General features: G+C 43.8%; 1 protein-coding gene across 1 annotated transcript in view; it reads left to right on the top strand.

Annotated features, from left to right (window-relative positions):
- Positions 1-14005: 14005 nt before the first annotated feature.
- kat6a (K(lysine) acetyltransferase 6A) overlaps positions 14006-23538 on the top strand; it is a 29960-nt gene continuing 20427 nt past the window's right edge. The window contains 3 exon segments of the mRNA XM_051421364.1: positions 14006-14172; positions 15573-16656; positions 16659-17083. Of these exon segments, the coding sequence (XP_051277324.1) occupies positions 16344-16656; positions 16659-17083 (738 nt within the window). The 5' untranslated portion in view covers positions 14006-14172; positions 15573-16343.

A 23538-nucleotide genomic window follows, 5' to 3' on the forward strand; every position in this document is an offset into this window, starting at 1 on the left:
ACAACAACAAGACCCTCTAGCTACTCTCACTTTGTTTCTCTGTCCCAGCGTGTCTGCATGCTACAGCTGCGTCTGGCTCTGCATGCAGCACACACCTCCAGACAAGGTGTTCAAAAGATTTTTAGTGTTTAATTTTGAAATGCTACATAGCAGCTTTTGTTTTTTTGTTTTTTTTAAACTCTAAGTTTCTCATGACTGGCAGCCATGTGACTGATTAGTTTTCTAGCATAATAAAGCACATATCTAAACTCCATATTTTAGTTTTTCAACTAATGAAGTGATACAGATTGCCGGTATAGGTGAGTTTTAATGGAGAAGGATTCAACCTAGCAGCAGCATGAAGAAATGTACAATATTTAAATATTTGTTCTCCAAAAATAAGTAATTTTTGTTTTGGGTTTAGAAGTTGGCTTCATGGGCACCTTCATGTCTAAGGCTAGAATATAATAATCACTAGTATAATCACGTGAATATGCATTATGTTTTTGTTACCTGAAAATGAGCTGTTTATATCCACAGACACCGCTGGTCACCTTCTATGGAGTCCGCCATGTTTCTACACTGGCTCTAGATAGGGGTGTTTCACAGCCACCATAGTTTCTCCTTCATTCTTGGAAAGGAGGGTGAAGTGACAGAGTTGCGATCTGCAACTACACTGCTAAATGCCACTGAACCCTACACACTGGACCTTTAAATCAGTCATATGGGTGAATGAATTTGCGCTAATAAAAGCAAACTGCTCAGATTAAAGGGAAAACCAACAAGGCCGCATTGCTTCACTTTGTTACACTGTAGATTCTCCAAATCTTTGGAACTCTACTGCAGGGATGAACGCCATTCTTCCAGAAGATATTTCTTCATTTGGGAGATTGGAGATAGCTACCATGATTGGAGCAGGTTTGATAAAGTGCTGTCACTGTCTTCAGGTTTCTGCATTATCTATGAGCACATGCAGAGTGAGGCCAGAGGTGGAAAATGAGACAGCTACTAACATCCTGTTTGTGTCAAGAAGCAACAGGATTTATGGTAAATAGTACTTATTTTTGGCACAGGCGCTAACAACACTGTTTGTATTCTGGCTAACAGCATTGCAGATGAAAGAGGCCACCAATTATCGTCACAGACGTCTATTGTTCATAAAAATTATGTGCATATCATTGCAACATGATTAATTGGACAATGGTATAAATGTAAAATGGGTACATGGAACAGTTTGAAAGGAGCACTTCTAGTAGACACATTCATCAGCAGATGCATTATAGAAAACAAGAATACAGAAGAATGTAGGCACAATCACACAGTGTACTTGAAGATGGGGGGAGGGGGGGGGAGAGGTTGTGTCTAAAAAAAAAAGCTGAAGGACTGATGACAAACAGGACTGTCAGTATTAAGTGTGGTGTGTTCCACAGGACACACAGAGAGCTGCCCACTAACATACCTGTGCAAATCTCCAAAGTGTCTGGGCCTGTCCGAACTCGATCTGCTCTCGACTGATACAACGTGGGAAAGTGTGTCTTCAGATGAGGGAAAGTAGTCTGCCTCAACTGTTCCCACATATGTACTCATACACGCATGTCCAATCTCAGGGTTGTAGGGAACTTTATCCAAAAGGTTTGATGGTGACCTAAAGAAGATGATTTTATTCTTCAGTGGAAGTAGGACAGCAGATGTTTCACTCAAGAAATCAACTTTAGATAAAAGTAAGAATGCATAATAAAAATGATCTAATATCTCTCTATTTCATGAACCAAAATATCAAGAAAGACATGCCTGTGAGCCATTCAACACCTTAGCTTAACTCTAATGAGGAGGACCTCTATGATTTAAAGGTCCAGTGTGTAACATTCAGGAGGATCTCTTAGCAGAAATGGAATAAACTATTTATAGGTATGTTTTAATTAGTGTCACGTGAAGATGCTAACCCTAACCCGTGCTACATTATAATGAGCCTTTTATATCTACAGACACTGCAGGTCACCTTCCATTGAGTCCACCATGTTGAACTGCCATGTTTCTACAGTGGCCCATAAGGGGCAAACCAAACACAGGCTCTAGATAGGAGCGTTCTGCTGCCACCATAGTTCTCCTTTAATCTTGGAAGGGAGGGTGAAGCACAGGAGCTGCAATCTGCAACTACACCGCTAGATGCCACTAAATCCTACACACTTTATGTGTCCTTAAATGCTTCATGTTTGTAGTTCATTCCTTCTTTTCTCTTAAAAAACATTTTACATGCTCACATATAACTGGGTATTGCATTCCACCAGCATTCGTTTTCCCTGTCAGTAATCTTATCGTCAGTTATTACATGTTTTAAATCCACAGAGACACACTGAAACTGCACAAATCATGATGGGAAGTCGACACTCCTGCCCCACGTCATGGACATCCTGCTTTCCCATGTTCATATGAGTTTCCTCCACATTCCAGAAACATGCTTTCCATCTGGGCGTGGATGTTAGCTATGCCTGTTGTGTAAGCGTGTGGTGGACTGGTGACCTGTCCGGGGTGTTTCCCTCCTCTCTGCTTGTTGCGTGCTGGGAAAGGTTTCAAGCGCGTCCCTGTGTTTAGTAGAAGCAGGAATAGGGAGAAAAAAAACATAAAAGAACAAACCACCACACTGCAGGCCTGAATCCTAAATGCTCAATAATATCAAAATCTTGTCCATCTGAGACATGCTAGTCCTGGGCGGAGGAACCAACATCATTGACATTGTGTCTCCAGAGAAAGGAGGCAGCCTGCCATGGCAACTGTAGGACGAGACCTATGGCTCTTTCTTGAAGAAGTCCCTGAGGAGGAGCTCTGTCTTCAACTCTGTGTTCAACTGTGTGAGCATCGAGCTGAAGGGCACTGAAGGCAGCTACTACTTGTTCTGCAAAGGGGGCCTCCGAGATTTAATATAAGAAGTGCTATAAACACAGCTCTGGTAAAGAAAAAAATATGTTGCACTTTACACTTTAAAAAAAAATGGATATAGATTTATGTCAGGAACAGTAGAAACCACATGACATGAGAGTATCACTCTCTTTAACAGTACTGAATATATACAGTAGATCAAGTCAAGGCTAATGTGAATTTGTTTTAATTAAAATACCGAATTGTTTTTTTTTTGTCGGCCCGTCCACAGCTTGCTCACAGTCCTGACTGGAGTATCTCAACAATTATTGGATGGATTGCTGTGAAGTTTCGAGTGAAACGTCCTGACAACTATTAGATGGATTTCACAGGATGACTTGACAACTGTGGTGGTCCTCTGATTTTACCCCTACTGCCACCGCAAGGTTTAAAATGTCTTTGTCCAACACTTTGTTTTATGAGCAAATGCCTGCAAAACTATAACATCACCAAAAGCTTTATACCAGTGGTTCCCAACTCAGCATTTGGTTCACTTTCTGTGAAGAAAAGTAAATGTAAATGTAAAGTAAATTGTCTAACAGAAAAATGGCCATGCATCAGAAACAAGAAAACACAGAATTTGTCAAAAAAAAGAAGCCTATTAAGTCTGTGTGATTGTTGAAAATACATAATACAGTCAGGGAATTATATAAACAGGAAAAAATCTACTTAAAATCACTCATTTTAGTTCACTGTTTGGGTTCATTGTACAGTTTAAATATAATATGAAATATCCATAAAGTATGTCACTAAGTCAGGGGTCATCAGTTTACTAAAGGATAGAAAAGGGGTCCACTGCTTTATACAGTACGTACTGTTGCCTGATGTCAACCTGCATTTACACTTTTTGGTTCCACAGATTACACCAGTCACAGTTATGTAAGTGAATAAATTTGCTATCATAATATGGAAATGAGACATATTAAATTTAACCTATACAGTCCAGGTGAGTGACAAAAATAATGATAATAATGGGCCGCTACCAGCCATCAGAACAGCTTCAATCCTCCTTGTTACAGATTCTCCAAAAAGATATTCCCTCATGGTCGTGGAGATGATGATGGTGGAGGACTGTGTCTAAAATATCTTCCAAAGGGTTGAGATCTTTTAAATGCAAAAGCCATAACATATGATTCATATTATCATCGTAATCATCAAACCATTCAGTGGAGTGTTATTATGAATCCCACTGCTTTTCTTAGCAAGCACAGCCCACGTGGGATTCAAGCGCTACGATTGGCCAGGTGACAGAAAGGCTTTAGGGAGTCAGGTGACGTAGTATAAAGAGCAAGAAAGTCCATGTTCATGGAGGAAGCTGTGGTAGATGAATGAGTTAAACACATGACTTTTCAGGTTTGACTTCCCTTTTTGCTTCCCCCTGTTATCATCAGTTCAGTTTGGTTAGGTTTAGGCAATAACGCTATTTGTTTAGGTTTAGGAAAATGGTTTAGAACCTTTTCATAACATTAACCAGTGTTAGAAAGCTTTCTGGAAGAAGGAGCTGAAGGCTAACTTCTCTCATGGCACGCGTTTGGCCAATCCTAACATGTGAATGCTTTGGAGGGCGTGTCTTGCCAAGTTAAAGCGGTGGGATTATGCCCTTAATGTAATGCATATTCATTAAAGGACCAGTGTGTAGGATTTAGTGGCATCTATCGGTGAAGTTGCAGATTTGCACACCGCTTGCATTTGTGTCTGACGATCTGGGAATGAGAACGGGATGTGTAGCTCGCAGGAGAAACTACAGTGGCTGTGAAAAATGCGATGGTTGTCCCTTCTGGGCCACTATAGAAACATGATGGTTCAGCATAGCGGACTCCACAGAAGGCGACCCAGTGCGTCTGTTTTTATTCTAACAATAAATCCTCCTTAATGTTACACACCAGACCTTTAACTTATTTGTGTATGGTTTTCCTTTAATTTGTCACCTGTCTGTAGATAGGTATAGTGTTGATAGCAGAGTGTGACAGTTCAGTAGCTTTCACCCAAGACGTGAATAACAGAAACTCTCATATGATGCAGTATGATGCTGCTATCAAGACAGACTTTCATATACACTGTGGCATTGAATGATGTTTTTATGGGACAGAATCCTAGAAATGTTAATCAGCACGCAAACGGCCCGCCAAATGCAACCACAGTAAAGTACAATCAAGGTATTTTGAATTTCTAACCTCCATGAACGCACCTTGGCAGCATCCTGGATTTTGCAATAAAAAGCTAGTCATGGTACAAGCATGACTGTGTATATTTGCACTTAACTCTGTGTGTTTTCTGTGTATTAATCCACTCACTAAAACCCTCTCAGAGCCGGAGGTGACCTGATCAAGATCTGCTGTGGCTGGCTGGCTCCTCTGTGAGAAATGGACCAGGCTGACATGTGTCAGCCATGATAAATGAGCAGGTGTTTGGGTTGGTGTTAAGTAAATGGAGTCATTATTGATGACCTCAGAGCTCCCTGTGTGTTGCCAGTATCAGTGATGACTTCCAGGCCCCCGCTGCAGTAAAAGGGATGTTGTGATTCGCTGGGTCAGGGAAGGACTCACAGCCTCGGGACCAGGCTGCAGTGTCTGCCATGGCGGGGTTAAGTTGAGGTACTTGGACTGATTATGACCTCAAAGAGGGAGGTTTGCTGACAGTGAAGCTCTGTGGCAGCCTCTGTGTGGCCTGGCTGTTACCTGCTCCTGTCACGATGGATTGAGCTCAAAGTTACATTTGTGATTAGACATAGCTTTATTTTAGTGGGGGGAAAAAGATGGTTTTATTTGTCATACAATATGTGGCATGTAATGAGACTCCCCTCCCTCCCTATTATTACAATGGAATTAGACGGAAAATAAAAATTAGCAAAGAATATATAAACGATATCAAAACTGAGAGTCAACAGCCACGCTGGCAGCTATATGGGGCTGCATTCTAGCCAAACGATAGAGGTGGAAGTTGTCAATCATAAAATTTAACTGAACTGAGTGTTTGTTTACATTTTTCTAAGCCAAGTGATCTGTTCAAATGCATTTCAGTATTTACATCAGTGTGATATTCTATATAGACTTTTTTTACAGCAGCCATTTTGATATGAAATAGTAGGGTAAATACAGGTGTTACTAATTACATTGATTAAGGTTCCATTCAAGTCAAACAAAGTCACGGTGCTGCTACTGTGCATGTTGGCTCCCTGGAAATGTTCTGCTACACTAAATGCAACAGAACCTTAATTAGTATCATTGTAACACCTGGGTTTACCCGACTATTTCATGTCAACATGGCTGCTGTGAAAAGGGACTCAACTATATAAAGTTCATATAATTCAGCAGCTAATTATTTGCTACAAAGTTATCACATCATGACTGATTACAGTAACATACTGTATATCAGAGCTGAGAGGACTACAGTGCTTTTGGTCACCAGTGAGAGGAGCTCTGCTGCTAAAGTCTACTGAATCAGTAAGGCACAATGGTGAGTCACTATAGTTAATTCAAACAAACTACAAAATGCATTCATACATATACTGAACACATATACCAAATGCTTTTCAGCAGGTGTACAGTTCTGCAGTTTAGCGTTTTACCATGCTAGCATTTGCTAATTAGCACTAAACACAAAGTACAGTGGAGGCTGATGAGAATGGCATTAGTTTTGCAGGTATTTAGGTATTAACTAGTATTCAACCTGATGATGGTGCTAGAAGAAAAGTTAAAGGTCCAGTGTGTAACATTATGAGGATGTATTGGCAGAAATTGAATATAATATTCATACGTGTTCAGTTTGTTTGTTGTAGTCTGCAACTTCACTGCTAGATGCCACTAAATCCTACACACTGGTCCTTTTAGAGATCACCAAAGTTATGCCTGTTTATTCTGAGGGGAACATGAATGGGTGTACCAAATTTTATGGCAATACATCCAATAGTTGTTGAGTTATTTCAGTCTGGACCAAAGTGGTGGACCAACTGACTGACTGACAGACTGACATGACATCCCTACACAGCTAGCACTGCAAATGATTTAAAAGATTAAAAGATAAATAAATAAATATATGTAACATAAGTACTGAAATGCTAACAATTATATATGTAGGTGGGTTGTGCAAATTCCCTATATAAGAATAGAAACTATGTCACAGTTGTAAGGCTAACTAAACAAAGCAAACAACCATTAATATGAATAAAAATCTGTTATATGTCCCCCTTTAAGATTTATGTCAGCCAATAAAGTGATTGAAATGTGTTCCAAATGCAAAAAGTCTGAAAACCAATTAGACACGAGTTTACCTTCCACTCCATCCCCGCAGATGTCTGTTTCCAGGCAGGAAATGTGTGTGTGGAAAGCCTGGATGGATGAGACAAGATATCATCATCACTCTCAGCAGCAGTTTCTGTTGTCTTTCTCCATATGAAAAACACAGCGAGCCCTCCGTCACTGTCACCTGAGCTAGATACTGTTACCCCATAGGACTGAAGGTATTTATCACCTTCTCTGTGATATGTATGCATGTCACTTTGTTACACATCTCTCAGGGTAATCTGTGATTTTAATTTACATCAATATGATTACATAACATGCTCCATCTGTTGCCTCTTGCTAGCACAGGGGGGAGACAAACGTGCATATCTTTACACAGACAAGAATTTAATTATTCAATTAGGGTCCGTATTGAATGAATAACTGATTCACCATGGTTTACATAATAACAACACAGATCATTACTGCCTCTGTAATGCAATTTAGGACGACGGTGGAGGGCTCATCATTCATGGCAATGTACACTTTTTTGACCCCATTACCCTGCAGTAATCTGAAAGTGGTATCATTAATATAAATGACTGCAAACTGAATGGCTTTTAATATATATTACATGGCTCATATTGATGAAATCGCGGGAACTGTGTTCACTCGTCCATTAACCAACATATCCTTTTTTACATAAATCTCGCTGCTGACTCTTAATGGAATTGATTAAGAAGGTCTTCATGTTCTCTTTCTGGTGTGAGAAAGGCTTGTTGTGTAAGTGAACACTTGGTAAAAAGGCGGGGGCGGCCTGTAGTTGGGAGAGATGGAGGTGGGGGAGAAGTAGACAAAGCCTGCTGAGCTCCAGAGGTTAAGTTCCCCCCCCCACCACCACCACCACGAGGCCCACAGGAATGTGTGTGTGAGAGAGTCCTGGAGGCTGCATTGTTGTCTGTGGTGCATCCTGCTCTGCAAACACTGCAAAGCTGCCATACTCCAAGACTCTGATGCTTGGACTTGGGAAGGAGCCTGTAATGTGGGAGGTCTGGATAGCAAACAGCCAAACAAGGCATCATGTGATATAGTTGCTGTTTGTTGTGGGAAAGTGAGGAAAACCTCAGAAACAGAGTCATCTCTTAACAAGTAGCACTTTGATGCTGTTTAAGCAGGGGGAACACAACAGCAGGACCAGCTAGTATAGGTCTGTCCAAAGGTAACAAAATCCATCTACCAACAGCTCTGCAGCCCACTGGTTAACATCTTATATCTTGTTTTTTTTTACCTGTACAAAATCAAAATGTTAAGAGTCCAGGAAATAGTCCAGCACATAACACCCCCCCCCGCAAAACCACAAGTTGTCATTTTGACACCTAAGTAAGAATTGATTGAACAAATGACAATGCGTTATTTTTGAAGCTTTAGAGGATCTTTTCCCACAAATCACAAAGTATTGTTCGGACAACTTTTATGTCTGCACTTTATTATAGAGACATTTTATACTGTTCTGCTGCTCTATCATCACTAAAGCAGTTAAACGCCGTTCATCACACTGTTTTATCATGAACGATGCATTTGATGCTCATCATTCTGTATTGCAGATTCGGATGGACTTCCTTACTCATATTCATCATATTCATATTCATCTACAGAGTTCGACCTTGCACCTCTTTACTCATATAAATCTTGTAACTACAGTTCACAATCCAATAACTACTCAACCTTAGATATTACATATATACACACTATCTGTTTGCAGAACTACTTTCAAACTAAATGAACTGCAAACTGCCCTCAAGCTAGATTAGTTTTTTATGACTCTTGTGATTGTTTTATTAATTCCATTTTGTTGCATGTTTGTCTAACTAAGAAAATTTCATGTTCTTTCATTTGATTAAATAAATCCACTTTATGAATCATGCCTTTCAAACAAGAAAACTAAGAAATAGATGTGTCAGGGGTTTTCCCGCTTCAGCACTATTGATTACGGTGACTAGTTCCTCCTCTGCTGTACTTAATAGTGTTAAAGTCAGAGCTATTTGTGCATGTTAATGGCCTTGTCAGAGGCCCCTGCTTGAAATGTACTTACACTTAAAACGACTGTTAACCACAGCAGGACAATTGATTTGTCAAACAGAGTAGTTCTCCACATTTCCCTCCCTGTCTCTCCACTGCTTATGCCTGGTGTACAAGTGTACTCTGTGGCACTCTTAAGCACTTCTGGGTTCAAGTGAAGGAGGTGTTGTTTTCAGGAAGATTTCAGACAGGAGGAGTTGGAGGGAGCGCGAGAGGTGTCTGGCTTGACTTTCAGCTCAGCGCCAACAAGCTGCACTTCACCTTCCAGCTGCTCTCTGTCCCTTCAGATTCAAGGCAGGGGAGGGAGCAGGGCCCACAGGGAGGGAGGGTGGTAGGAGGGGTCTGGATGGTGGTGGGGGTCACTGGACGGGTGGGGGCACGCTCTCGGGCGGACAGGCCCTGGAAATTTCCGTTGTATGTTTCAGCTCTTTTCAGGATGGGAGGGGTTTGGAGTTGGAGTTGGAGTTTGGGCTGGGGGGGAGTGGTTGGGTTGGGGTCTGGGGACTTGGCAGCCAGCCAGCCACAGCAGGAAGCTTGCTAGTTTCACACGGACAAAAAAAGCAGTCCTGGACACTGCTGGCTGAGCGCAGCACTCCGGTCGTCACCCAAAAAAACAGGAACTCAGAAATGAGGTCTGCACGAGTGGTGGCACAGATGACTATTTATTTACTGTTTACTCACAGTTGCACTCAACATACATATTTCCTTATTTTATGTAGACAAAGTAAAAGGATGAGAGATCCATTTCCCTTTTTCCTTTCAGCTGAGTCACTTCCATTTGATAATGTCTTATTCTTCAGTTGTCATTAATTTACACTATATACACCTGACCTTTCCACCGTACAGAAGTAGCCAAAGCTGCCGTGGATGCAGTATGGGTTCATATTAATTAGTCATGTGTCAAGTGGCCTTGTTTACATGGAAAATGTCCCCTGAGCTGGACTCGATATGTAAACATCCTCATTTACTAAACCTAAACAGGCAATCAATCAGGTCCTATTTTAAGGACATTTCACAATAGGGGATCCGACATGATACTGCAAAGAGATCTAGAATAAAAACTAACAGCAAAACCTCTTCATAGGCTGTGTGGCAACGGCCCAAACTCACAACTGAATATCTGGAAACAAAAAACATACAACACCTAAACAAGCATGGTAATTGTAGCATGAAATGTTGTTTTTAGGTTGAGAGGGATGCCGTAAGTTTATTTGGCCTGGCAAAGGTCCAGGTTTTAAACCGGAGGCAGGAAGAAGTGGAGCAGAGCGAGAGCCAGCAGGCCCGACAGCAGGCCTGGAGAGCAGGAGGTGCTGCTGTGCATCAGGTGGACAGGATGTGTGTGTTTATGTGTGTGTGTGTGTGTGTGTGTGTGTGTGTGTGTGTGTGTGTGTGTGTGTGTGTGTGTCAGAGTGGGGAGGGTTGCATGGGGCAGGTGGACACTGGTGCAGCTTGCGGGGGGGCTCAGGGCCCCTAGCAGGTGGATGCTCAGAGAATAGAAATTAAAAAAGGGGGGATTAAGGGGATGAAAGGAAGCTAAGGATTACTTGTCTCCTTTTCTCCACCAAAGATAGAGTACAAGCCAAGGGTCTAATACCAAAACATCCATTTGTGAGTGAGGGCAACATTTATTACCCAAGGAAACACATTTTCCACCATATAGACGATCTGAGAATGTTCATATTTGGGAAACCCATGTTTCAAAATAGGAACTGACATGTGGTAACATTTTCCTTTTAAATAGATTTAAATCAATATTATTTTTGTTATTGATCATTCTATAATTCATTTGTTACAGTAAGTGATCAGTTGTTCAGTCTGTAAAATCTAAAACCATTGTGAAAAATATTATGTCACAATTTTCCAGAGCCAATCATTTCTTCAAAAGTCTAAAGATATTTCATTTACAAAATGAAAAAAAAAAAAATAACAGAGAATGTGGAACCTGACAATTATCAACATTTGTGCTCAATAAATTGACTTACAGGTCAACACTTAGGAGGATCTATGGGCAGAAACAGAAGATAATAAATAAATAACTATGCTTTCATTAGTGTAAAATAGGAATCATTGTGTTTTTGTTACTTTAGAATGAGCTGTTTTTATCTACAAAGGGGCGGGTTCTCTTCTATGAAGTCTGCTATATTAAACTGCCACATTTCTACAGTAGCCCAGAATGGACAAACCAAACACAGGCTCTAGACAGTGCGTTTCTCATTTTTTGTGAGTTTCGTAGCCACTGTAGTTTCTCCTACACACTTGAAAGGCTGTATTAAAATTGTTGCAATATGCAACTTCACGGCTAGATGCCACTAAATCCTACATGCTGTTTTTTTAAAGGTCCGCAGTTGCAGATTGCAACTCCCTCACTTCATCCTTACCTTCCAAGCACCTCTAAAATTCAATAATTGGCATGGAATGTCAATTTTTTTGATTCCATACAAAAACTATTATGTAAAAAATAATTTGGATTTACATTGTGCTATTCAGTGATTTCCTTGAATCTCCAATAAGACTTTAGAGAGTCACTGCTCCAATTAAACACATATAATTATCACATTAATTAGTGAGCTTTGGCGGTGCTGGTAGGCTAGTATATTTTGATAACTTTGGACAGAGCCAGCCTAGCTGCTTCCCTGTTTACAGTTTTTATGCTAAGCTATGTTAACCAGCTGGTGACTGTAGCAGCATATTTACAATATAAACATGCAAGTTACATCAATCTTCCCATCGAACAATCGGCAAGAAAGCATATGCACGTCTCCAAAATGGGAAACTATTCCTAAACTAACTAGACAGCTTATCAATTAACCGAAACGTTGCCCATTCATTTTCTGTCCATCAACTAATTAATTAATCGACTCATTGCTTCAACACTTCCTTATTTTTTAGATAACTTTTATACATACATGACTTTCTATTTAGAACCATCAGGTATGCTGTAATAGTTGAAAGATGTGTGTAAATTAAGATTAAGTGAAATGATCTTCCTTTACATCCCTCACAGCCCTAATTCCTCCAATTACTATTCTGACAGCACTCGTTTGAAATAAGTAAGTCTTCAAGTTGTGCCTCTGCCTCCATCTTCAGAATGAAAATCAATATGATCTCATCACAATTAGAGTGAAATGACTCCTTACTCCTCCACCCTCGTGCCCCCCGCGGGTTAGTTTGTTTCTGTGGTTGTGTGTTGGTGAACATGGCCTCTGCAGTGGATTATGGCACACAACATTATTTATTCATGGCCGGGAACGATAGATGTGGTGCACTCCTCCTGAGTATTGTCCATCTGTCAGCTGGCCTACTGTATACACTAATGTAATATGTGAGTCCTCAGGAGGCGTACTAATAGCCGTTCATGTGTTAACGCTTCACACTATTTATCTGTGTAATAACACTACCGTTAATTATAATTAGTGCCTTGTCGTTGGAATGTGATTTATCTGTCCCTGAAGAAGTGCAAGATAAACAGCGAGTAAAGTGTGACCTTACTGGTTTTTATTTGATCACCACTGTGCTGACAGCAGTTCACCCTCTCACAAGACACCTCTAACATGGGAAAACCTCAGGTCTAATTGCTCCCTATAAGACACTTTATAATCCGTCTCTAAGGACTGCTGTACACATCATTTTACACAAAGCTGCAGATAATTTAATTTCCACCCAGGGAGCTTTCAGCATTAGCCTGTAATAGAAAAGGAAGATTGCTGCCAGATTTCTGACACAAGTGCCTCTGTATCACTGTGATCATGAAATTGAAGCAGCAGAATCGGTTTTCCTCTATTGATTGTTTTTCTTCTGAATAAGAAGGCTGTACTTAAGTTGTTCAAACTCCCCCAAGGCAGATTCATATATGCAATATGTGACACTTTATCAGTCGCTGTGCAGAACTCTTTGTGTTCTGAGCCATGATTAATAGTCTCTCTTTTAACATTGTTAAACTTTTTAGGCTTAAAAGTATCCATAACGTGTGCATATTCAGTGAAAATTCATTTTAAATTGAGCACACTGCAGATTCAAATGCACCGAGAGTGATACCTTTACATTATGTTGCTTCCATCTGTCACCAGATGCTGTAATTTGTGTCAAACTGAGAGCTGTAAAAATTTTTTAAAAAAAATCCTTTCTCCAAACATAAATTATAAGGAAAAGGTGTTAGACTCAGCTGTCATTTAATGAAATGTAACAAAGTGGATCGACTGCAGACAGTTTTCATATTAATTTTCTCTGGTGGAAAGATAATATTCTGTTTCACAGTCTAATGAGCAATGCATTAGTAAACTACTCTGCATAGACAGATAATAACATGCTTTATCATGTACTGTAATACTCCAGATAGCTACACATGGCAACATCTGATCATCTCTGGGGACTGTGGATCTGTGTGGCTCGCTTCCCATCTTCAGCTTAAAAAACCCACAGCTGCTACAATAGACTGCAGTGTGGAGGGGTGTCTCACTTTGATCTTTAAATACCCTCTAACGTTAAGGCACGCTCATTGGCTTTGATTTTTTTTTTTTTTTCCTTTTCTTTTTTTACAACTGCTGGGCAAAATGCAGACGCTCCCTTGAATCTCTCCTTATGTAGCTGTAGTACAGCAGAGAATGCGAGAACACCTATCCTGTCTTTTTATTTTTTTCCTCCCTCCACCACCACCACCACCATCTGTCCCTTTCTTCCATTTCATGTGCTCAAGCAATATCCACACCCCTCTCATAGCAACAGCACAGCGCCGCCGCCCCCCGCGCCTTGCAGTGAATTTTTCTTCCCCTGGATCTTCGCCTCGCACCATGCAGACGGTCCCTTGGCCCTGCCTGACGGTTCAGTGTTCCCCCCTCCCCCACCAGCCGTGCTCCTGTTTCACTCAAAGATGGCGTCGGCTCTAGAACCCCTGGTTTGTGGCTGCATTTTTAGGCTTGTTGTTGTCTCCGTTTCGCACGGTTTTGGCACCTTCTCCGCGGCGGCTCGACACGAAATTCCGGTGAGTAGCGGCGGAAGCCGGATGGGGGCACATGAGATTTTTTACACGGTCTGCTTTACCCGAGCTTCCCTCGGAAACCAGAACCGGACCAGCTCGGGCTTTCTGGGGAACCGCGAGAGGTAGAGGGAGAGAGGGGTACGGAGGGATGATGATCGCGGAGGTGGGTGGGGGGTACGGAGGGGGGAGCCGAGGCCTAGCTACTCCGCTCCAGCGGCCTTGTCTTCACCGCACCGCAGGCTGTAACGTTACGTGGGAGGGCGGTTGGTGGAGGGAGGAAGTAAGCGAGGCGGGGACCGCTTGCAGGGACGCGTCTAAGCGGGCAGAGGCTCCTCGCCCATACCGAAGGCTGAGAAGGAGGCCGCAGAGCATGTAACACTGCAGAATCCGCGGCTATGATGTCTTCATTTTTGCACTTGCCCGCTAGCCGAGATGGCCGTCTGCAAGTTGCATTGTGCCTTTTACAAGGCCGCGATCTCACGTTAATATCAGAATGACATTCAAACTGAGATTATTCGCTGTGTTTGCTGCGGTGTGAGGATTTGTATTGTCTGATATATCGGTCGAAGGGGGAAATGTTGTCTTTTAGAGCTGGAGCGCTGGCTAACCTCTTGTTTCATGCTGTTTACGTTTCGGGTTAGTGAGTAACGTTAGTAACATAATCGTAACGTTAGCTCGTTGGCTAGCTTCTAACGTTAGCTTGCTAAACAACAGCTGTTAGCGGGAAGGCTTGTTGTCAGATAGTGAGCTGCCCAATATCATATCAGTGACAGTAAACACTGAAGGAAACTGTTTGGCAATGCGGCAATTGACTTAGCTTTGATTTTTAGCTAGCCTCTCAGCTAATGTTTGCTAACAGTCTGTGTTTTGACTGCATCATGTTTACGTTAGCAACCCAACTAGCCCAATGGTCAAGTTGCTGGTGCAGTTTTTAGAATGATGTTTATCCTTTTTCTATCTGGTCATTTCCTTCATTGTATGAGACATATGTGTCATTTCTAGTAGTTATTAGAGGCTCTGGGCATGCTCGTTAGTTCATGTGTTATACTGGGTTGGGGTTTGCAGTGATTTCCATTTAATATGAGAACTGCATGGTTGTTTACAAAAGGAAACAGCAAGCTGTGTAGAGGTAACATGTGTCAGTAGGTCGAGTAGTAGTGCATTGTTAAACCTCATGATGCCCTCTAAGGTTATGTGTGGCTTTGTTTATATTTGATGTTACCAGTGTTGTTTAAAAAGTTGTACCCTCTCTACGGTTATCTGCGTTTCATCATCAGACTCATCATTTAAAGACAACTTTGTTGCCGTATTGTTTCTTAGTTTGTCAAAAGATGTTTAACTTTTTTTCTGCAAGGTTTTGCTAACCTCTGTTTCTGTGTGTTATTTTCTTTTTTCTTGTGCAGGGTTCCTCAGCTACCGAAGTGCAATAGGCATGAAGGTGATCAGCCCTGGTTGCTCCCTGGGGTGAGATATCTGTTCCGTCCCAGGCCCAGACTGCTGGAATAGTGAAAGACACCGAGAGAGAACAAGGAACGAGGAAACGTGGATGCAGGAAAAATCTTGTGGAATTTTATACTCCACAGAAAAGAGATTTACTGTGTTGCCCTCACCTTTATCATTGAAACACTAATTTCACATCTTGGAGACCATGATCATCTTCCACAACTCACATTGAGAATTGGCTAGTTTGCCACAGCCAGGAACAGTTATTGTCCATATTTAGGTATTTTGCAACAGGCAAAGTGGGAAACACCTTATTTTTGCGAAAGCCTCTTTTATTATCAAGATCTATTCTACCCTACCTTGTGTGCTGAGTCGGAGTTTAAGTTGCTGATACACCTGCTACTTTCTCCTCCCCCTGCTTCTTGCCAGGGACCTTCACCTGGCTGGGAGCGGGCGGTGGGTAGACTGCATTTTACCGGGTGGAGGATTGGCTCAGGGGGTTTGTGCTATGGTCAGCTGCTCATTACCGTCCTGCTCATACTCAGCTTCTGAGGGACTCTCTGTGCGACCCCAGGACAAGGGATAGTAAGCAGGCAGAGGGCAAGAGGAAGAGGAGGAGGCGGCGGCGCTACGGCGCAGGCCAGGTGTTTCCTTGGCTTACACTCCCTGTTTTTCGTGTGTGGTCATTGCGGGAAGACCGCAGGGCCCCTGCAGCCACTCAGACCGCAGTCATGGTGAAACTGGCAAACCCAATGTACACTCAATGGATCCTAGAGGCCATCAAGAAGGTGAAGAAGCAAAAGCAGCGACCATCAGAGGAGCGCATTTGCAATGCGGTCTCCATGTCCCATGGTCTGGACCGCAAAACGGTTCTGGAGCAGTTGGAGCTTAGCGTCAAGGATGGTACCATCCTTAAGGTCACCAACAAAGGTCTCAACTCCTACAAGGACCCCGACAACCCTGGGCGCTTGGCTCTGCCCAAGCCTAAAGGTAGTGGCAGCTCTGGAGGAGGAGGAGGAGGTGGAGGCGGCGGCGGCGGCGGCGGTGCGGCAGCAGCAGCAGCAGCAGCAGCAGCAGCGGTGGTGGTGGTGGTGGTGGTGGTGGTGGTGGTGGTGGTAGCTCTCATTCCCATTCAGGGAAGAAACCGGGACTCGACTGGAACAAGTTGATCAAGCGGGCTCTGGAGGGGCTCCATGAGCCTGGCGGCTCCAGCTTAAAGAACATTGAACGCTTTCTCAAGTGCCAGGCTGATGTAGCGGCCTACTTGTCAGGCAGCGGCTCCATGGGGCCTGGCCTCTTCCACCAGCAGCTGAGGGTGGCCCTGAAGAGGGCCGTGGCCCATGGGCGTGTGGCTAAGCAGGGTCCGCTGTTCCAGCTCGTCAGCCGCAGCAGCTCCCTGGACGACGGGACCGGGACGGTGTCTCTGGAGTCGCTGCCACCTGTCCGGTTGTTGCCCCATGAGAAAGACAAGGTATTGTCTCTGCATGTACCTCTACCACAAAAAAAACCTCAAACTCGCACATGTATGTTGCTGATCACTGTTGATTGCAAAAGTTTTGTATGGATGCATTACATGCAATAAGAAGAAAAGCTGTACAGCACTTTGGTCTGTTGGCATAACATGTATCTGATGAGCTCACTATTATCCTGTTGAAAAGACGAATGCAGTTGTGGCAGTTGAGACAAGAAAGCTTCTCTGGTGAAACTTTTTAGAGCAACAGAAAAAAGTGATCTGTGAACAGAAAACATAAACAACACTTTTTGCGGTCCACACAACACATTCCACTTACATAACAGCTGCTGCACAACCAGAATTGTCCAGATCTATCAATACTCGAGACGTTGGCACTGCATTTTCTCTGCTTGTTCAAATTGGTCATGGCCTACATGGCGGTAATTACTACAGCACAGTAAGGTCTTTGACTGTGTGAATGTTGGTTGTGAGTTTTCGTCCAGCATATGGGGTAGTGGTTTACACCAGATAGCACACAGTTATTTTAGAAGTGACTGAGAGGGGTTGGGCAACATTTGTTAGATCAGACAGATGCTAGAGAGCATCTTTGTGGTGAAGATGTTTTCAGTGTGTGTTAGTGAGACCAGGGGGATCAGGTCAGAGCACATGTTAGAAAGACTTCACTGAACCATTTGTTCAGCATTTCATTGCTTTTCTGCTTGCATTTATGAGGGACAGAATTCCAGGTGTGCGTGTGCTGTGGTCCAGGCAAGCAACACCGGCACGATGCTGGGTGGGCGGCTGGTGGGCCAGGTTTCAGCAGAGGAGGTGGAGGAAGAGGTCAGGGGAGATAGTCACATGGCTCCCAGCCTCCTGCAGGGAGTGTGGACCAGCTGCAGGGCTGCTCCCTGTCAGGAACTGTCAGGAGATGGGAGGAAGAAAGGAAGAGAGGCAAAGGGAGGAACACAGACAAGTGAGAGAGAGGTGGTCTGTAGTGGTGCCAGAGGAAGAGGCTTGGATGACGCAAGCCACAGGCAGAAAAGAGAGAGAGAGAGAGAGAGAGAGAGGTAGAGACATAGAGGGAGAAGAAAGCAAGAAGAGAGAGGGAGAGGCAGACATGCAGGCGACAGAGGAGAGCGGGAACACACCCACTTTTGTAACCTGATCAGAGAGCAGCCGGCTGCTACCCTCTGCTTCTAATGGCTGCAGACATGTGTACGCACATGCACATATATGAAACCATACAACTGCATGCAAAGAAAGAAACACAGAATGGCATACATAAACAAACTGAGGGCATGCTGACACGAGACCACACACACCCAGTTCACATGTCATAAATCCTCTACTTCAGATTCCCACAGACATGCAAACATGCATTCCAGCAAGGAGCTTGTAAATAAACCCATTAGAGCTACGCGCCACTCTCGGTCAGCCTAGTGGCCCATCATTGGATCATATGTCACTCAGGTTAGCAGACAGCCAGTAGATCTGAACAGACACTAACGAGGCCCTAAACACTGTTTTGACTGGCTCCTGGCTTTATCTGGCCCGTTTTTGTGTGTGTGTGTGTGTAAAAGGCTGTGCAGCCACAGAAGCTCATGGTAAGGACGCCCATACACACAAAGTAGGATTAGCCTAGAGAGCAGGCCGGAGTCACATGGGGTCTGCCTAACACAGTGACCTGCTTGGCTGCAGATGGCCTACCTCTTAAGACGGAATAGAGATCAACCTCCTCTTTCTTTCTGACTCAGCCACTGATCGACCGGCTACTCTGCCTCACAGAACTGAATGAAAACAAACAAATCTGCATACCTCAGTGTGAAAACAAGGTTTCTGCATGGGTAAATTCATTTTTGGATGCAACTTCATATTGCACCAGCTTTATCAAATACTGTAAATTCCAACACTGGCAGAATGTAAATTTTAGCACAAGCTTTAAAAAAATACCACCCTGTTGAATCATGTGAAATTATGTACCTGTCAAATATTATGAATTAAGTGTGCGGAAATGAACAGGGAGGTTTTGTTGCTTGTTTGTGAGTCTCATCTTCAGACCAGATTGGGCATGGATAAGCTGCTGCAGCAGTGAGGAAGTTGACATTTGTGTCTGGCATTCACACAAACCTGTTTACTTTTCTTCTTGTGATGTTGCCCCCCCCGAGGATGCAACCGTACCGCTGCTCAATCATGTGTGTCTTGCGAGTGGCTGTTGGTGTGTTCTTGATGTATATGTTTCTCTGTGCCTGTGTGAGTGCCATATGCGTCAAAGAGATAGTAAACTGCGTGCAAAAAGACAGTCAAGTGTTGCATGATCACTCTCCTCCTTCCACTGATGCATCATTGCCATATTTCCCCGCATGATTGCTAACCGTTATGATTTCCCAAGGAAAGGGGGAGACAGTGAGTGTGAGTGAAGGCAAGGGGGGAGGGCAGGGCAGGAAAATCAAAACAAATGTCTAAGCACTGGCTTTGACCCCATTTGCAGGGAGATTTGTGTACTCAACACGCTGATGTTTGTATCCGAGCGCTCCATTCAAACGGGATCCCAGACCCTACTTCTGTCTCCCCCCTCTCACCCTAATAGGGTACCATTGCCAGGTCATGAAGGGGGAGGTGAATGGGGGAGTGAAGTCAACCAGGGGTCATTGATATATATATATATGGCAAACCTCATTGCTTCCCTGAGCGCCCGTTAGCAGTATGAGGCTATGGCCATTAGGTGGGATGGGCTTGACGCTGAGCCTTTGTGTGTATACCCGTGTGGGTATATAGGTGTGTGTGTGTGTGTGTGTGTGTGTGTGTGTGTGTGTGTGTGTGTGAGATGTTCATCCCGTCATAATAGGCAAGAGCAATCTCCCTGCCCCGTGGTTGCCCTCTCCTCAACAGCTGGAGCGGGGTGAACCAGAGTTCTCGATGTCGACGTGCAGTGTCACGGTGAGGACGTGTGCGACAAAAAAAAAAGGCTCCTGAACAACATACACACACACACACAGTTACATTTTCGTGCTCGTACAGGCGTTGTGGTGATTTCCCTCCAAAAAGCGTCCCACTGACCCCTTAACAGGCTGGCATCCTGCAGCTAATGGTTGCTTTGCTGGTAGTGGTTGTAGAGCTGCTACATTAGGCAACTCTTATTATGAACCATAATGGATATATTTATCCACCGTAATTCATTCCACTTTGCCGGTATTGGATCGACCCCCACCCGTCTCTCTAACATCACACGCATTATCTCTGCTTGTGTTTGCTCAAGGTGAAGACATCATGTATCGTCACTCGGAGGACTGTGAATACAAAATGCCCTCAGACATCGATTATGTGCCTTGGGTGCAACCTGCCTCTCTGTCTTTTTCTCTCTCATCCCTTCCCATCCCCCCTCTGCCGCTACATCATGTTGTATAGTCACAGAGGAGAGGATTTTGTGTGTTCGCTGGATGGATGGATAACATTCTCAGGGTTAGCACTACACCACAGGAATGCTGGGACAATGACTAAGTTGGGTGCCATGAAATAATCTCCCTTGACTCAACTGTGAACTTTCAGATTTTGGACTGGATTGGGATTTTTCAAGGAGGAGGTGAGACGGGTAAAAATGTCTGCTTCCCTTTTCTTTGACAGGCAGTTTCCATTTTGCCCGAGCCCTGGTCTCAGCTCATCCGTTATTGGAGCCTCAAGTTGAAAAGGCTTGTTCCACTTCTGATGGCACCAGCTTTAACCTCATGCTGCGCTGCTACCGCAGATCCACTTCTTGTTGGACATTTGGTTGTACACACCAGCAGAGAAATGGAAAGACTGTCGAGCATTCATTTATTAAAAGGGTCAGTTCACATAAATCATAATGAACACGTTCTCTTCCTTAACTTTAGTAGATCCTGCCATTAGTGTGATGTGTGGATTTTTTGTGATATTGTCTTTAGAGTCCTGCTGGCCCCCCAAGTATAATCGTGGGGAATGGAATTTAATTTTGCAGATCTCAAAGTAGAAGAATTACATTTAAAAAAATGTATCTTTACTCGTGTTACTCAAGATAATCTCCGGCCAGGTTTGATCATTATTTGTAAAAGAAAAATAGTGATAAAAATTGGCGAGTGAGGTCTGCGTCCAGCTTGTCACAGGCCAAATACATGCCGGACATTGTGTTCATACAACGTCGCAGCCCTTGCCAATGTTGTAGCCTTAGCATTAGCCAATATTTGTCTCCTCAGTGAAGGTGTTCCAGTTTGACCCTACTGGCTGCAGAAGAACAAGCGGGAACAGACTCTGCTTGCCGTGACTCTATAGAATCAGCATTAGCAGCAGTGTCAGAGCCCAGGGGGAGCAGTTACCTCGAGCTCAGCAGCGGCTGTGATGTGAATGGCATTTGGCACGGCAAGTGTAGCTGTGTGAGGCCTTGCGTATGGCTAACCTCACCACCCCACAAATAGAGCCAATGTGTTGAGCAGCTGTGGAAGTGACGACTGGAGCGCTGCCAGGCCCGCTCCGTTTGATGCAGTGATTTAGCTTTGTGCTCCCTGGCTAACCTCGATTTTTAACGGAGGGCGATGCTTGGCTGAAGGGAGGGCATGTTGGCACAACACAGGGTCTTCCTCGGGCTGTTGTAGATGTCACATGGAAATGTAGACCAGTTCATTTCCAGGCTAGTGGGGCTGCAGGGATTTCAGATTTGAAATGTCAAGTTTACTCTTCTACCTGTCGACTGAAGTTATTTGAAGATCAGATATTAAAATGTGACGACGGCGTGCCAGAGTGTGTTTCCTGACTACTAGTGCATCTAAGGACTTTAAGAACAAGTGCATATGTGTTGTATGTTTGTGTGTTGTCTGTGCGGGCACTGTTTGTCCTGTAACAGTGATCAATGAGCTTGTGTTTGAGGTGGGGGCGGCCATAAGGGAAGTGTGGTGGTAGGGGGGGGTTGCTGAGATTGGGCTCCCATTTTAATGAGATCCTTGACTTGAGACGAGACAAGGACAACAGCAACGCTTTTCCCTCTTTCTCGTTTCTCCCATTGCCTTTTATCCTTTCTCCCCTCCCCTCCTCTTCCTCCTCCATTTCTCCTTCTCCTTTCGCCCTTCCTCCATTGTTCTCTCTTTCCTGTCTCACTCTCATGCCTTCTGTCTTTGGATAACAGGAGCCAGTTTATAAAAGGAAAATCTGGCCACCCCTAGTTGTTTTCTATAACCTGTTATCTCCCAGTACAAGATATAGGACAATGCTGCATGTCAGCTCAAGTATTCATTTCAACCATTTGAAAACAAAAGGAAGAACTGGGCGAACACTGGAGCACAGTGCTACAGGATGTGGAGTGTGTTTGACAATGTTGTGCTAAAGTGATCCATAAAGCATGGGTAGGTGTCAGCTTGGTCAGAGCAGGGTACCTTCAACTGTCCGTTTGCTTGTAGGCGTTTATTTGCAGAGGAGCCCGTAACTCGTGAGACATGTTTTTCGGCGTTTCAAGTCCACCCAGTCATTGCAGCTAGTTGCTAACAGTTGCCACAAGGCGTGTCTTTTTGGCTCGGAACAACATTTTGTTCCTGAATCCTCCTTAAGTTGGAAAAAAGAAGAGCACATGCCAAAGCATGAACACACGGGCTTAAAATAGACACGCACGCCTACGCGCGCGCACACACACACACACACACCTCAAGTCAAATGTCGGCCATGACACTTAACTCAAACAGTCAGTTGATGTGAGAAATTTCTAGAGCGCGCCACTGTGGTGTAAGAACAGTGCTGGCAGTCAGCGCTGGCTGAGGTAGAAAAGGCTGAAACAGGGAGGAAAAACAGCTCTCAGGAGGAATTTGAGGATTGTGTTTCGCCGTTCCAATATCCCTGTCATGGAGGGAGGATTAGCTTTTCATTTTTTTAGTATCTGTTGGGGATTAATTTACAGTGGCAGCCAGTAACTGAAGCCTCACTGTAACGTGCATCTCTATACAAGGTGTGTGTGTGTGTGTGTGTGTGTGTGTGTGTGTGTGTGTGTGTGTGTGTGTGTGTGTGTGTGAGAGAGAAAGGAGACGCTCGCTCTTGTGTGCTCGTGTTTACTCGAGCGCTCACAGGGCGAGTGGGAGCAGTTGACCTGCTCCAGCGGGGAAGGGGTTAAGCGTCACGAATGATTGAGGTGTTGGTCGCACGCAGGCTGCTCAGAGGACTGCTGCAGCAGATTTTCTCTCTTTCTTTACACTTTCCATTTCCCTCGCTCTCTTGCCCTCTGGATTCTTTATTTTTGTCCTCGCTCTGTCTTTTTTCATACTCCTCTCCTCCTCCTTTCTTTCTTGTAGCTGACTTCCATTTCTCTTCACTGACTCTGTTGGCTTGTTTTGCAGACCAATATAGCCATTTCCGTCATGTACTCAATCAAATGGAGATGAATAAATTGTATTGGAATCGTACAGTATAATCCAGTACATGATCACCATTTCATAATATTTTACCTGTGAGAATATAAAATGGCCTCAGAAATGGAGAGCTAG

The sequence above is a fragment of the Dicentrarchus labrax genome, unplaced genomic scaffold (genome assembly GCF_905237075.1).
Source record: "Dicentrarchus labrax unplaced genomic scaffold, dlabrax2021, whole genome shotgun sequence".
In the NCBI taxonomy this organism is placed as follows: Eukaryota; Metazoa; Chordata; class Actinopteri; family Moronidae; genus Dicentrarchus; species Dicentrarchus labrax.